The sequence below is a fragment of the Cherax quadricarinatus genome, chromosome 32 (assembly GCF_038502225.1).
Source record: "Cherax quadricarinatus isolate ZL_2023a chromosome 32, ASM3850222v1, whole genome shotgun sequence".
In the NCBI taxonomy this organism is placed as follows: domain Eukaryota; kingdom Metazoa; phylum Arthropoda; class Malacostraca; order Decapoda; family Parastacidae; genus Cherax; species Cherax quadricarinatus.
The window spans coordinates 4,081,607-4,096,869 of NC_091323.1; the positions used below are offsets into that span (position 1 = coordinate 4,081,607).

The 15,263-nt window shown below is 42.2% G+C and overlaps 1 protein-coding gene across 4 annotated transcripts in view; it reads right to left on the minus strand.

The window, feature by feature from the left end:
• LOC128690340 (uncharacterized) overlaps positions 1-15,263 on the minus strand; it is a 316,053-nt gene that overhangs the window by 177,654 nt on the left and 123,136 nt on the right. For all 4 annotated transcript variants that reach the window (XM_070090422.1, XM_070090421.1, XM_070090424.1 and 1 more), the window contains exon 3: positions 12,079-12,236. In XM_070090422.1, coding sequence (XP_069946523.1) covers positions 12,079-12,236 — 158 coding nt within the window. The remainder of the gene's footprint in view (positions 1-12,078; positions 12,237-15,263) is intronic.

Here is a 15,263-nt window from a genome sequence, read left to right on the forward strand (position 1 = left end):
TGCCCTCGGATGGCGGCCCAACAGCTAGCTGTGTGCTGGCTGCGCCATTCTTGTAGGGTTGGGTGGTCCTGTGGTTTAAAGCGTCATGTGGTTCTCGCTTACCTTGAGGCAGGCCAGTACAACATGGGTTCGAAACCTTGGCTAGCGCAGTGCTGTTATTGATTATATATATATATATATATATATATATATATGTATATATATATATATATATATATATATATATATATATATATATATATAATTATTTATGTGTGTGTGAAGTCACCTGTATGTGGCTGCAGGGGTTGATTCACAACTCCTTGCCCCCGTGTCTTAAATGGCTTGTGTGTGTGTGTGTGTGTGTGTGTGTGTGTGTGTGTGTGTGTGTGTGTGTGTGTGTGTGTGTATGTGTGTGTGTATGTGTGTATGTATGTGTGTATGTATGTGTGTGTGTATGTGTGTGTGTATGTGTGTATGTGTGTGTGTATGTGTGTGTATGTGTATGTGTGTGTGTGTGTGTGTGTGTGTGTGTGTGTGTGTGTGTGTGTGTGTGTGTGTGTACTCAGTTGAGGTTGCAGGGGCCGAGCCCAAGCTCCTGGCTCGCCTCTTCACTGTTACTAGGTCACTAGGTTACTAGGTCACTCTCCCTGAACCGTGAGCTTTATCATACCTCTGCTTAAAGCTATGTATGGATCCTGCCTCCACTACATCGCTTCCCAAACTATTCCACTTCCTTACTACTCTGTGGCTGAAGAAGTACTTCCTAACATCCCTGTGATTCATCTGTGTCTTCAACTTCCAACTGTGTCGCCTTGTTGCTGTGTCCCATCTCTGGAACATCCTGTCTTTGTCCACTCTGTCAATTTCTCTCAGTATTTTGTATGTCGTTATCATGTCCCCCCCCTATCTCTCCTGTCCTCCAGTGTCGTCAGGTTGATTTCTCTTAACCTCTCCTCGTAGGACATACCTCTTAGCTCTGGGACTAGTCTTGTTGCAAACCTTTGCACTTTCTCTAGTTTCTTTACATGCTTGGGTAGGTGTGGATTCCAAACTGGTGCCGCATACTCCAATATGGGCCTAACGTACACGGTGTACAGGGTCCTGAACGATTCCTTATTAAGATGTCGGAATGCTGTTCTGAGGTTTGCTAGGCGCCCATATGCTGCAGCATTTATTTGGTTGATGTGCGCTTCAGGAGATGTGCCTGGTGTTATACTCACCCCAAGATTTTTTTCCTTGAGTGAGGTTTGTAGTCTCTGGCCCCCTAGACTATTCCGTCTGCGATCTTCTTTGCCCGTCCCCAATCTTCATGATTTTTCACTTGCTGGGGTTGAACTCCAGGAGCCAATTGCTGGACCAGGTCTGCAGCCTATGCAGATCCCTTTGTAGTTCTGCCTGGTCTTCGATCGAATAAATTCTTCTCATCAAACTCACATCATCTGCAGAGGGACACTTCGGAGTCTATTGTGTGTGTGTGTGTGTGTGTGTGTGTGTGTGTGTGTGTGTGTGTGTGTGTGTGTGTGTGTGTGTGTGTGTGTGTGTGTGTGTAAACTGACTAATCACTGTGTTGCAGTTGTAGAGTAATGGGTTGTTTATATGAAGAACTCGTTTTGAACGTCCAGCAAAATAACGCAGCACAACCCTTATAGATTCCTACTGGTTTAACGAACGTCGGAAGATCCATACGATGAATATTGCATTTCTTTTATTAGGCACAATAACGTGTCAAGATGTACCTACTGGTATTTGCAACGCTTTCGATAAATTTAAGCTAGGCTACTTGTCTGCGGTGTATGAAACTTATTCAAATATTGATACACTCACAGATCTGCAAGATCGCAACAGTGTGAGTCGTTCACATGATCTACAGTCCAAATCCCTCATACGTGCCACTACAAGTCGTTGCTCTGAAAGTTGCACTGGGCTAGGATCCGTCTTGGCGGACCTACTTGTACCTGCACCTGCCCAGCTACTTGATAAACCAATTACTACTCATCATGAAGCTGTTAAGCCAGTTAACAGATACAAACGATACTCTAGAAGCAATAACCTTCCGTTTTCTTCGCCTTGACTCAGAGTAAAATCTAGCGTTGTATTGCTGCTTCGTACAGTATGCAGTCATTCCGGTCATAATAAATCCGACTAAAATAGACCCTAGAGCACATCAGGCATGAGCGTTATGCTCTTAGACTTTCTATGGAGAAAATTTCACTCCACCGTAGACCTGCGGGTACTTTGATATCTGTGGTGATTAGAACGTGTTGTCAGTGTTCAACTGTCAATAAAATTGGTACCTGGGTGTTAGTCCTCTGGTGTGGATTGCATTCTGGGGATAAAACTGACCTAATTTGCCCAAAATGCTCTGCTTAACGAGGGGCTTTCTATATACATAAATAACCCGCACATAGAAGAGAAGAGCTTACGTTTCGGTCCGACTTGGGCCATTTACAAAGTCACCATTTACAAAGTAGTATGTCACTGATGTCAGCTATGGTCTGTATACCTTGTACATGTACTTGTAGAAATAAAATTATTAATATTATTGTTATTATTATTGTCAGACCCATAAATGAGAACTGGTCCTGAGTCCAGTGAGAGGAGTCAGTCCTGGAGGCTGGGGCAAGACTCGCTTGTATCAAGGCCCACAGAAAGAGAGAAACACAGAAACAGTTTGTAAGTGCTGCCTCCGTCTATAATATATTTGATGCTTTGAGTGATGTCGTATTTACAGGTAGATTTAACGAAAAGTACTCCAGTGGAGGGCACGATACACAAATAACCCGCATATAAGAGAGGGGAACTTACGACGACATTTCGGTCTGACTTGGACCATTTACAAAGTCACACTAACAGTAAAGAGTGAGAGAGCCAGTATATACAGGGAAGCAGGACAAGGACAGGAACAAGAGGGGGAACAGAGGAAGCAGTGGTAGTGGTAAGGTAGGTAGTGATAGTAATAGTAGAAGAATGTAGGGAGAGTAGCTTAGTAGCACAAGAGTGAAAGGTAAAGGTAGTAGCAATTGCAGAAGAATAAAGGGAAATATGTAGACGACATCCTTGTTCTTTGATATCATGACTCTAGTTTCTTCCAACCATTTCTCGATGCCCTAAACAATCCTGTTTCTTCCATCAAGTTTAAAGCTTCATGAGAATCTAACTCTTTGCTTCCTTTCCTTGATGTACACATCCACCGCTCTGCTACATGCTTTCATTTTTCCATTTATGGCCAGCCTATGCACAGTGGCATGTACATTCATTACTTTTCTTACAATGCTTCCACTGTCAAGAAAAGTGTTATTTCTCTCTTTCTCCGTGCTCTCCACATTTATGACCCTCAGTTCCTTGATTCGGAAATTTCCACTTTTCGTAAATCGTTCTCTCCTCTTGGCTACCCTTCCGATTTCATAAATTCTGCCTTATCACGTGCTTAACGGATTTCCTCTCTCCCAAATTCTCTACTCCTGTGAAATCCCCTGTTCTCTGTCTTCCCTATATATCCAGTCATCTTAATCTCAACAACTCCATTTCTGGTCCATTGACATTAAACTTAATTTTCTCCAGACTAACGCCCTTCGTAGTAATCTAGTTAGTACCTATTCTCCCGCTACAGACGTCCCTGGCGTCTACTCTATATCATTCTCTCCAGCACTTTGGAGAGAATGGCAGCTCTCTTTTTGATAGACTCAAAGAACACAGTAGTAGTATCCCATACCTAATTTACTTAGCTCACAGACTGAGGTCTGGGGGTCGATCCACAGTAGGAGTGGAAACATTAGGACGTGTTTCCTTAAGACACCTGCTGTCCATGTTCACTAAGCAGTAAAATAGGTACCTGGGTGTTAGTCGACTTGTGTGGGTTACATCCTTGGGACAAATCGACCGAATTTGTCCGAAATGCTCTGAATAACAATGTGATTTATATATAGTAGTATGTGAGTGTGGGGGAAGTTCGTGAGGCAGTAGATAAAATGAAAGGGGATAAGGTAGCCGGGATTGATGGGATAAAGATAGAAATGTTAAAAGCAGGTGGGGACATAGTTTTGGAGTGGTTGGTGCAATTATTTAATAAATGTATGGAAGAGGGTAAGGTACCTAGGGATTGGCAGAGAGCATGCATAGTTCCATTGTATAAAGACAAAGGGGACAAAAGAGAGTGCAAAAATTATACTGGGATAAGTCTGTTGAGTGTACCTGGTAAAGTGTATGGTAGAATTATTATTGAAAGAATTAAGAGTTAGACGGAGAATAGGATAGCAGATGAACAAGGAGGCTTTAGGAAAGGTAGTGGGTGTGTGGACCAGGTGTTTACAGTGAAACATAAGTGAACAGTATTTAGATAAGGCTAAAGAGGTTTTTGTGGCATTTATGGATTTGGAAAAGGCGTATGACAGGGTGGATAGGGCGGCGATGTGGCAGATGTTGCAGGTGTATGGGATAGGAGGTAGGTTACTGAAAGCAGTGAAGTTTTTACGAGGATAGTGAGGCTCAAGTTAGGGTATGTAGGAAAGAGGGAAATTATTTCCCAGTAAAAGTAGGCCTTAGACAAGGATGTGTGATGTCACCGTGGTTGTTTAATATATTTATAGATGGGGTTGTAAGAGAAGTAAATGCGAGGGTCTTTGCAAGAGGCGTGGAGTTAAAAGATAAAGAATCACACAAAGTGGGAGTTGTCACAGTTGCTCTTTGCTGATGACACTGTGCTTTTGGGAGATTCTGAAGAGAAGTTGCAGAGGTTGGTGGATGAATTTGGTAGGGTATGTAAAAGAAGAAAATTAAAAGTGAATACAGGAAAGAGTAAGGTTATGAGGATAACAAAGATTAGATGATGAAAGATTGGATATCAGATTGGAGGGAGAGAGTTTGGAGGAAGTGAATGTATTCAGATATTTGGGAGTGGACGTGTCAGCGGATGGGTCTATGAAAGATGAGATGAATCATAGAATTGATGAGGGGAAAAGGGTGAGCGGTGCACTTAGGAGTCTGTAGAGACAAAGTACTTTGTCCTTGGAGGCAAAGAGGGGAATGTATGACAGTATAGTTTTACCAACGCTCTTAAATGGGTGTGAAGCATGAGTGATTAATGTTGCAGCGAGGAGAAGGCTGGAGGCAGTGGAGATGTCATGTCTGAGGGCAATGTGTGGTGTGAACATAATGCAGAAAATTCGTAGTTTGGAAGTTAGGAGGAGATGCGGGATTGCCAAAACTGTTGTCCTGAGGGCTGAGGAAGGGTTGTTGAGGTGGTTCGGACATGTAGAGAGAATGAAGCGAAACAGAATGACTTCAAGAGTGTATCAGTCTGTAGTGGAAGGAAGGCGGGGTAGGGGTCGGCCTAGGAAAGGTTGGAGGGAGGGGGTAAAGGAGGATTTGTGTGCGAGGGGCTTGGACTTCCAGCAGGCATGCGTGAGCGTGTTTGATAGGAGTGAATGGAGACAAATGGTTTTTAATACTTGACGTGCTGTTGGAGTGTGAGCAAAGTAACATTTATGAAGGGATTCAGGGAAACCGGCAGGCCGGACTTGAGTCCTGGAGATGGGAAGTACAGTGCCTGCACTCTGAATTATTATTATAATCAAGGGGAAGCGCTAAACCCGGAGGATTATACAGCGCCTGGGGGGGGATGTGGAAGGCATTCAGGCTTAATTCGGGTAACTGGAGCACAGATCCAATTCCCTAAATCAAGAGCCCCTCACCAACATCAAGGAACCTTCCTTGAGGGGTGCACTCTGAAGGACGGGTGTTAATGTTGCAGTTTAAAAACTGTAGTGTAAAGCACCCTTCTGGCAAGACAGTGATGAAGTGAATGATGGTGAAAATTTTTCTTTTTCGGGCCACCCTGCCTTGGTGGGAATCGGCCAGTGTGATAATAAAAAAAATAGTATGTTATTGATGTCGACTAAGCTTGTATAACTTGTACATGTACAATCCTCTTTCCTGTTAGAGATCACAGTCATCTTATTTACTGATCCTCTACTAAAACTGCCTATCCTACTTCTAGCTCTCGCAGTCACCGTCATGTTGAAGCTTCCCTTATACAAAACTTTCCTTGCATGAATCTTAGTCGTGGCTTTGTCTCTGTTGATGCCTTCCTTTCTTATTAAATTGTCTAATACTCCAAAGATCAGACCACTCGTGACTTAACATGATCCATTCTTCTCCTCCTTTCCCTACCTCCCCTTCTTTCCCATTTTTCCTTTTTTTCTTTCGTTTTCCGGTCTTCTACGTAAGTGTATTCTGTAAGTCAGTTCTTCCCCATTCCTGGGTTTTTGGTACTTCCCCTTGCGGGCCCTTACCTCTCCTGCTTTGCTCCTTTTCCTTATCCTTAAATTGACCTTGCTTCTACTTCCTCTACGTCTTCACTTCTATTCCTCAGCTATTGCATTTATCTTTCATACTGCCTCCCTTCAGTCTTCACTTCTCTTTCTTGTGTTCCCTACTTTCTATTACCACTATTTCTTCTACTACTACTTTCACTACCTTCCTTACCACTACCACTACTCGTCTTCTCCCTCTCTTTTTCTCGTCTCTGTCATATTCCCCAATACATACTGGCTCCCTCAGTCTTCACATGTGTGTATAATTCTTTACAAACAGTTTGGTAGGATGACCATCTTGTTGTGTTCCAACCCAATTATTTTCACAGAATATATATCCACTCATTATATAACCAGACGACTCAAGTGTAGTGTCACATAACGAGTCTTCACATCTCGCAAAGCTTCTGAAGATTATAAGTAAATTAATGTTAAATTCTATGTTTAGTTAAGTGTCATATTAAACGAAGCAAATCAAGCATGCTCATGGACCGGGTCCGCGGGGGCGTTGGCCTCCGTAACACCTCCAGGTATACATCGGTACATAGGGAACCAGATCGGTACTAAAACTGAGTGGTAAAATCTTTCTGCCATTCAGTAAATCCGTAGACATGTATATATTGATGTATCACATTATTTCATCGGTCAAGTTTTTTTCTTTCTGTTTTTCTGCACTTATCTTTTTTAAGAATAATATGTAATATGAAGCGTTCTAAATATGTAATAGGAAGCGTTCTAAATCTTTCAGTGGAAATTAATGTAAGCACCTGTTTTAAATTCCCAAACTTTACCAAGGATGTCACTTCTAACGCGGATGCAAGATAACCTGATAACAGTAAGCAAGATGCAAGATAACCTGATAACAGTAAGCAAGATGCAAGATAACCTGATAACAGTAAGCAATAACCATTATTTTTTTGTAGAATGCTCATCAGGGCTGAAACGCATTGCTCTTTCAATAAACATGAAGCCATAGCCAAAGTTTTGGTCTTAAATAAGTCATTTTAGATATACGTACCTATTAGCACTATATATAGATTTGCACTGATCGTTTGGTCATATTACCCGTACTGGCTTTCTGGAACACATGCTGGGTGGTTGGTAACAGTGTATATAACCCCACCTTCATTATTTTGCAGGTAAACAAAATAAAGCTGCCGAGGCCTTGTCGAAGTACATTACGTTTTGCCATCATCGTGTAGAAATGGTTAAGTCACCTTTGGTTAAATTCCTGACCAAACAGGGTATCAGTTTTCGAGATAAACTGCATGAGCTTGTGATTAATCAAGGTTTGTGGTGACGGCAGCCAGACCTAGATAATCCTGGTAAAATTCTTCGCTAGTTGATCTCCAGGTTCTCGGTACTTGTTGTCTTGACTTGATCGTTCATCCAGGAATATATCTAAATATCAAACAGTTAGAATCAAATACCTTTGGCCTGAATTATCAAAGGAGATATGTATTTATGAAAGTGTTTAACCTGCCTCGAGCATGAAGGAAACGTACGAGGTTCAGTACCGTTCTGCAGCATCCTGTCACAAACGAGACGCATGTAAGAATTTCTCTTGACCAAACGACGTATTTCTGTATTTTGGAAAAAAGATAATGAAACACTTCAGTGTGATAATCAATAACTTCTTGCGTTATTGAGAATGGAATTTTTTATTCCTCAGAATACGAAAGAGTCATTAGCTAATGATTTATTGTCTTTCCTGTACTCGAGTTCTTGTCAGATAATGGTTTTAACCTCATAAATGCAACGTAAAAGGATTATGATCTCAGGTTCAGTACCTGCCAAGCTCATCTGACAACATTCCACACAGGAGCAATGTTGCTGCTGAATATACCAGCCAGATAAATGGTTAATGCCACTTGTGAAGACAGGATTCCAGATGTGAATATTACGCTAAATTCTGCCCCTGACGCTATGATGAGAGATACCCAACACCCCCATAACACCATGATGGGGGGGATACCTCACCCCCCTTGACAACGTGATGGGGATACCTCACACTCCCCTTGACACCATGATGGGGATACCTCACACCAATATTCATAACCTGATGAGAGATACCCCACACCCCCTTGACAACATGATGGGGAATACCTCACACCCCCTTGACACCATGACGGGGATACCTCACACCCCCTTGACACCATGACGGGGATACCTCACACCCCCTTGACACCATGACGGGGATACCTCACACCCCCTTGACACCATGACGGGGATACCTCACACCCCCTTGACACCATGACGGGGATACCTCACACCCCCTTGACACCATGATGGGGATACCTCACACCCCCTTGACACCATGACGGGGATACCTCACACCCCCTTGACACCATGACGGGGATACCTCACACCCCCTTGACACCATGACGGGGATACCTCACACCCCCTTGACACCATGACGGGGATACCACACCCTCCCTTGACACCATGACAGGGATACCTCACACCCCTCTTGACACCATGACGGGGATACCACACCGTCCCTTGACACCATGACAGGGATACCTCACACCCCTCTTGACACCATGATGGGGATACCCCACACCAATTTTGATAACATGATGAGAGATACCACACACCCCCTTGACACCATGACGGGGATACCTCACGCCCCCCTTGACACCATGACGGGGATACCTCACACCCCCCTTGACACCATGATGGGGATACCTCACACCCCCCTTGACACCATGATGGGGACACCACACACCCCCTTGACACCATGATGGGAGCCACTCTACACTTCACAGCACCAGCCTGGAACCCACACACTGTTGAACACACCAAGAAATTAGAGAAAGTGCAAAGGTTTGAGACAAGGCTAGTCCCAGAGCTAAAGGGAATGTCCTACGAAGTAAGGCAAAGGGAAATCGGTCGGGCGACACTGGAGGACAGAAGATTAGGGAAGACATGATGACAACGTACAAAATACTGCGTGGAACAGACAAGGTGGACAGAGACAGGATGTTCCAGAGATGGGACACAAACAAGGGGTCACTCTTGGACGTTGAAGATTCAGATGAGTCAAAGGGATGTTAGGAAGTATTTCTTCAGTCACAGAGTAGTCAGGAAGTGGAATAGTCTAGCAAGTGATGTAGTGGAGGCAGGGAAAGAGAGGACCTAGTAGCGTTCAGCGAAGAGGTGGGGCCAGGAGCATAGTCTCGACCCCTGCAATCACAATTAGGTGAGTACTGTATGGGTATCATCACTGTCTACTGTACTAAGTCTTGCTTTCTCCTCCACTGCTAATGATTTCCTTGTGAAAGGCTTAAGTGTCACCTCTTCTTTAAAGAGATTAAGAGAAAATTGTAAAATGGAAACCAACCAAACCAACCAAAATGGGTACCAGGTTGTAATGTTAAGCAGTAATAAGGCACCAAGACTCACGGAATCGTAATGACACGATTGCAAGCAAACCATACCACGGGCGGGGATAGAACCCGAGATCAGAGTCTCGACGGTCTGGAGTTTTGAGACTCGGATCGCGGGTTCTATCCTCGCCCGTGGTATGGTTTGATAAGGCACCAAGTTATGTTAAGCCGTAATAAGGCACCAGGTAGTAATGTTTAGCAGAAATAAGGCTTGTAATGGTGAGAAGCAATAAGGTACCAGGTTGTAATGTTAAGCAGTAATAATGTTCAAGGTTGTAATGTTAAGCAGTAGTAAGGCACCAGGAAGTAATGTTAAGCTGTAATAAGGCACCAGGAAGTAATGTTAAGCAGTAATAAGGCACCAGGAAGTAATGTTAAGCTGTAATAAGGCACCAGGAAGTAATGTTAAGCTGTAATAAAGATCCATGTTCTGTTAAGCAGTAATAAGGTACCAGGTAGTAATGTTTAGCAGTAATAATGTACAAGGTTGTAATGTTAAGCAGCAATAAGGGACCATTTACTGTTAAGCAGTAATGAGGGACCAGGTAGTAATGTTAAACAATAATAAGGAACCAGGTTGTAATGTTAAGCAGCAATAAGGTACAAGGTTGTAATGTTAAGTAGTAATAAGGTACCAGGTTGTAATGCTAAGGTATGAATCACTAGGTACATAATTCCACTGGTCCATATGGAGTTCTCGGAAAATTTTAAATGGAAAAGTTTGAAGTCAGAGAAGCAGTGAGAGGAACTATTGTGGAAGATGTTGAACTAGAGGACTGAGTACTAAGCTTACCTAAATGGATGACAGAAGCTTATGACAGTCTCTCTACGTTTTCTTCTCAAGAAATGCTAGACACCTGTTAATCTGTCTGACATTATGCTTTTTATTCCAGAATAATATGCTTGCAACATAGTTCCTCTCTCTGATAGTCAGATTCGTATGTTGAGTATGCAGATTGTTTTCTAGCTTAGTTAGGCATCATTGCCTAAGCTGTGTATTTAAAAATCAGAGTAAATGACCATTGGTCAGTCAAGTGTTCACACTTTATCGACTGTTTTATTGTCGGCATCTTGCAGGTTTATTTTTCATTTGTACAGATATTGGAAAGCTCATAGAGCAATGGTAAAGCCTGCATGGAAGTTTTTTTTTAATCAAGTCCTTATATGTACTGTATATATGTGGAACCGTCTGAAAATGCAGTTGCCTCAATATTTTACAGGAAAAAATGTGTGACTTGATAAGACCCTGAAGATGGAGTTCTCTGTACACTATCAGATGCGCCTCACCGACCAATGGGAGCTAGAAGAACTAAATTTATATTCTGATGCCATAACAGAGTCGAAATTCAGTGAGACAGCAAGCAAATGAAACTGTGTTATATGATGGCACGAGGGAGGTGGTCGAACTTATCAGTGCTAGCCCTTCATAGTGTAAACATATTTTTCACCATAGCCTCCCTCTGTCAGCTGATCGTCGTGGTATGTAGTCACCTGAATGTGATTAAAGGTGTCTGTTCTTAGCTCCTGACCCCACCTCTCAATGTGCCGATTGTCAGATTCGCTCCCTCAGCCTCATAGGACCTGTTATACCTACTCGGGAATGGGGTTTGCTTCCACTACTTTTATTGGTCAAGATCATTCCGCTTCTTGGCCATCCTGGGACTGAAGAAATACTTCCTAACATCCCTGTGGATCATCTATGTCTAACTTACACCTCTCAAAACGTCTATCCCTTTTTACTCTAAAAACTTCTTCGAGTATTTTGTACGTCTCAACAGCCTCTTCTGTCCTCCAGTGTCGTTAGAATCAGTTCAATTAACCTCGTCATAACTCATTCCCGATAGCTGTGGAACATGCCACATTCCATAATTCTGCATATTCTCCATTTTTTAGCAAGCGAAGTGTGCTCTCACTACAACAACTATATCTCTAGCATCACCACATGGTTCTCTGTCCCTTTTTCTCCCTCCCCTACATGGCTCAATTTTCTTGCTCTGGAATCATGCAGCTTCACTGACTGTACAGGCTATCTGACAATCTCAGAAAAAGACCTAGTTTTTGCGGTGGAATTTCAAGGATACGCATCAACGTACATAAAAGTGTGAGGACGAAACATAAGAGTGAATCCTCTATTCCAGTTTGTAAAAAAAACATAGTTAAATACATAGGAAATTTAAGGTTATATTTAGAAAAGAAAATGTACAACATACATATTCAAATTATATATAGTTAGTTTCACATTAAGCACTTACAAATATAGACATTCAGCAGAGAAAATACTGCATAAAAGTATCTAAAATAAATGTACCTTAGAAGGCAATAAACAAAAAAAAACAAATGCTTTGACAACAAGAATTGGCACTACTCCACCCACTGCAGGAGATGTCAGTACTCACGTCCTTGAGACCAAGGTTCTTGACTTGGCAGGGAAGGCGGGCACGGTGACCGAAGACAGCAGTGACATTGGTGGGCACGTTGCCGAAGACTGCTGAGCTGTGGCTGTTAGCCCGACCCCAGGTGATGCTGTGTTGGTGGCCACCTCGGTCGTAGCGCCCTGGAAAAGACAGACACCAGGGTCACTAGTCTGCCTGGGATGATGTGTTCCAAGAGGAAAAGTGGTCAGAGTAGACTATCAGGAGAAAATGTTGTCATAGCACTCTAGGAAGGAAATTGTGGTGATTGTAAAGCCCTGAAAATTGAAATAAATATGGCTGAAGTGCAGAGATATAATTTTGATATTTGTAACATGCTCAAAAGATATTTTTGGTGATTGCAGCACTGAGAGAATTAAATTCTGGTGGTATCTGGCCCTGAGAACGGATATCCGATGGTTTTAGCACTCTAGAAAGGATATTCTTAAGGTGGCAGACAGATGATCCGGTAAATCCCGTAGTGGCGCGCCCTGGATAGGAAAATCCTGTGGTCGTAGCGCACATAGCAGGGGATTCATTTGACGGTAGAGCTGTGGATAGGGATCTTTTCTTGATGTTACTCTCTGAACAGGGAATTATTGTGGAGGAAGCGCTCTGGTATGGTTAAGTGTTGGCAAAACTCAAGGGAGAAAATGCTGGTGGCTATAGCACACTATAAAGGGAATTCTTTGGGCGATTTCGCTCTAGGGAGGGAATTCTTGTGGTAGTAGTGCTCTGGTGGTAGCACACTGGGGAGAAAATTGTGGTAGTGAAGTCTAGCAGTAGAGGCGCACTGGGAAGGGAAATCTAGTAGTAACAACGCTCTGGGAAGTAAAATCTAGTGGTGGCAGAGCTCTGGGAAGGAAAATCCAGTGGTAGCAGCGCTCTGGGAAGGAAAATCTATTGGTGCCAGCGCTCTGGTGACAGTGCCTTGTAAAGGAAAATTAAGTGATAGCAGCGCTATGGAAAGGAAAATCTATTGGTGCAGCGCTCTGGGAAGGAAAATCCAGTACCGACAGCGCTCTGGGAAGGAAATTCTTGTTGTAGCAACACTCAGGGAAAAGAACTCTTGTAATGGGAATTCTTGTGGAGAGACGTCTAGCGGTCTAAGTGCTCTGGGAAGGAGGATATGGTCCTATTAGCACTTTGGGGACGAATTTACTTTGAGAGAAAAACGTGACTGGCGTAACAAACTGGGGAAAGCGACTCTTGGATTGATAGTCACTATACGCCAGACAAATGATAAAATCTTTACAAAACTTTGAAGGCGAAGCATTTATATATAGAATTACAGCATAATGTTATGTTCTTCTGTAACATTTGATGGCCATTAATCTCTCGGAAAGAAGAAAGAAAAGCGCTGGTTAATACAGTGAGATAAAAAGATACTGGAGAAAGACAATGAAGGTAAGATTGTCAGCGGAAGAGAAACACATTGTAAATAGACAGGAAAGGGAAGATTCACAAGGTAAACATCGCGGTGAGATATGAAAACAAAGACAAGCCACAGAACACACATTCATTATAACGTTCCGTTTCATTCACTAAATGGAGAGGAACGTTACGCCAATTAAAACTCTGCATTTCTCGTAAACTTGTCGGAAAAACTATGGCGGTAAACTCTAATCCAGACTGAGGGACTGACCACCTATTTCTCGAAGGTTAATAGACTGATCACATCTTTACCTCACCACTACTCCTGCTGCCTCCAATTTATTCTCCCCTCTCTCACAAAATCGTTATGACATGATTGCAAACAAACCATACTAATGGCGGGGATAGAACCCGCGATTGGAGAGCCATAAAACTCCAGACCGACGCGCTAGCCACTGAGCCAGTGGCTAGCTGGACGAATCTTATTGTAGCCAGCTTGCCCAGTGGCTAGGGCGTCGGTCTGGAGTTTTATGACTCTCCGATCGCGGGTTCTATCCTCGCCCGTGGTATGGTTTATTCTCCTCTGTATTTGACTGAAGAAGCCTACCGTAGGTGATGTATACCTGTCGGTATACGTCACTTCTTACTGCAGAAAAAAGGATGTTTACATGAGGGAAATAATTAAATGACAGAATATATAGAATAAAAGAGAAGATGTCAACCAAATCGTGGAAAACAGAGTAAATCATGGGTAAGGAGAGTATGAAAAAATTAATAAATTAATTTTATATGGGAGGTATTACCAACAATTACTGTTAAATTGTACGTAATAAATTTAGCTTATTACAAGAGTGAAGAATATCATGATTATTATTCATATTAAAAAGATCTGATGAGATGATTTGCTCTACTGGAATGACAGTGAATACGAACTAATTATACACTGCTGAAATATATTGCAAAAGAATATATTTCAACATTGAGGATGAAAACCTCAAAAAATGGAATTCATTCACGGTCGTAACTTTTGTTGAAGCTGTGTATGGAGTTCACTTTCACACCATCTTTGGTCTCGCTCCAGTTAACCATCCTAATGCTCACGAAATATAGCATTTCCTATGTTCCTAACATCTCTATGTCCCCTCATAATTCTTAGCTTTTACCTATGTCTTCTAATCTCCCTCATTCCTGGTATAAAATCTTTCTCCATCTTATCAACTGTAATCTCTGAATATCTTATAACTATCTCTTATGTGTACAGTTTTTTCTTTAGTTTTAGTATTATCTGAATAACTACGTAAAATTACGACAAAATAGATATAGAATTAGAACCACAGAGGAGTCTAATGCTCTGATTATCCATGCGAGAGATTTTAACCACCCAATTGATTTTCAAAAAGTCGAGAAACTTGTATCATACAGGTCCATGGTTGTGAGGAATATAATCGAATTAAGTTTTATTAAAAACAGTATTGATTTGAATGTGAATATTAGTTCATGGTACTGTAAATTAGATTCATTTATAATCAATAGAATTCGTGAGGAAGTTAAGCTATGCCTGACATGTCACTCGTAAATTTAACTTGATATGTGACCTGACCTACTCTTAATGACCCTCTCAGTATCGAAGAATTTTCAGAAAAAAAATTTCTTATGAAATGATAAGAGAATCTCTTCCCAATGGTAATGGCAGCTGAAGTATGAAATTTGATGGAGAACGTAGGGGATTACGATCTCACGAAGTTAGCTGTCTCGGCAATATTTACGCATCGGCGATTTTGCCGACTTTGAATGGT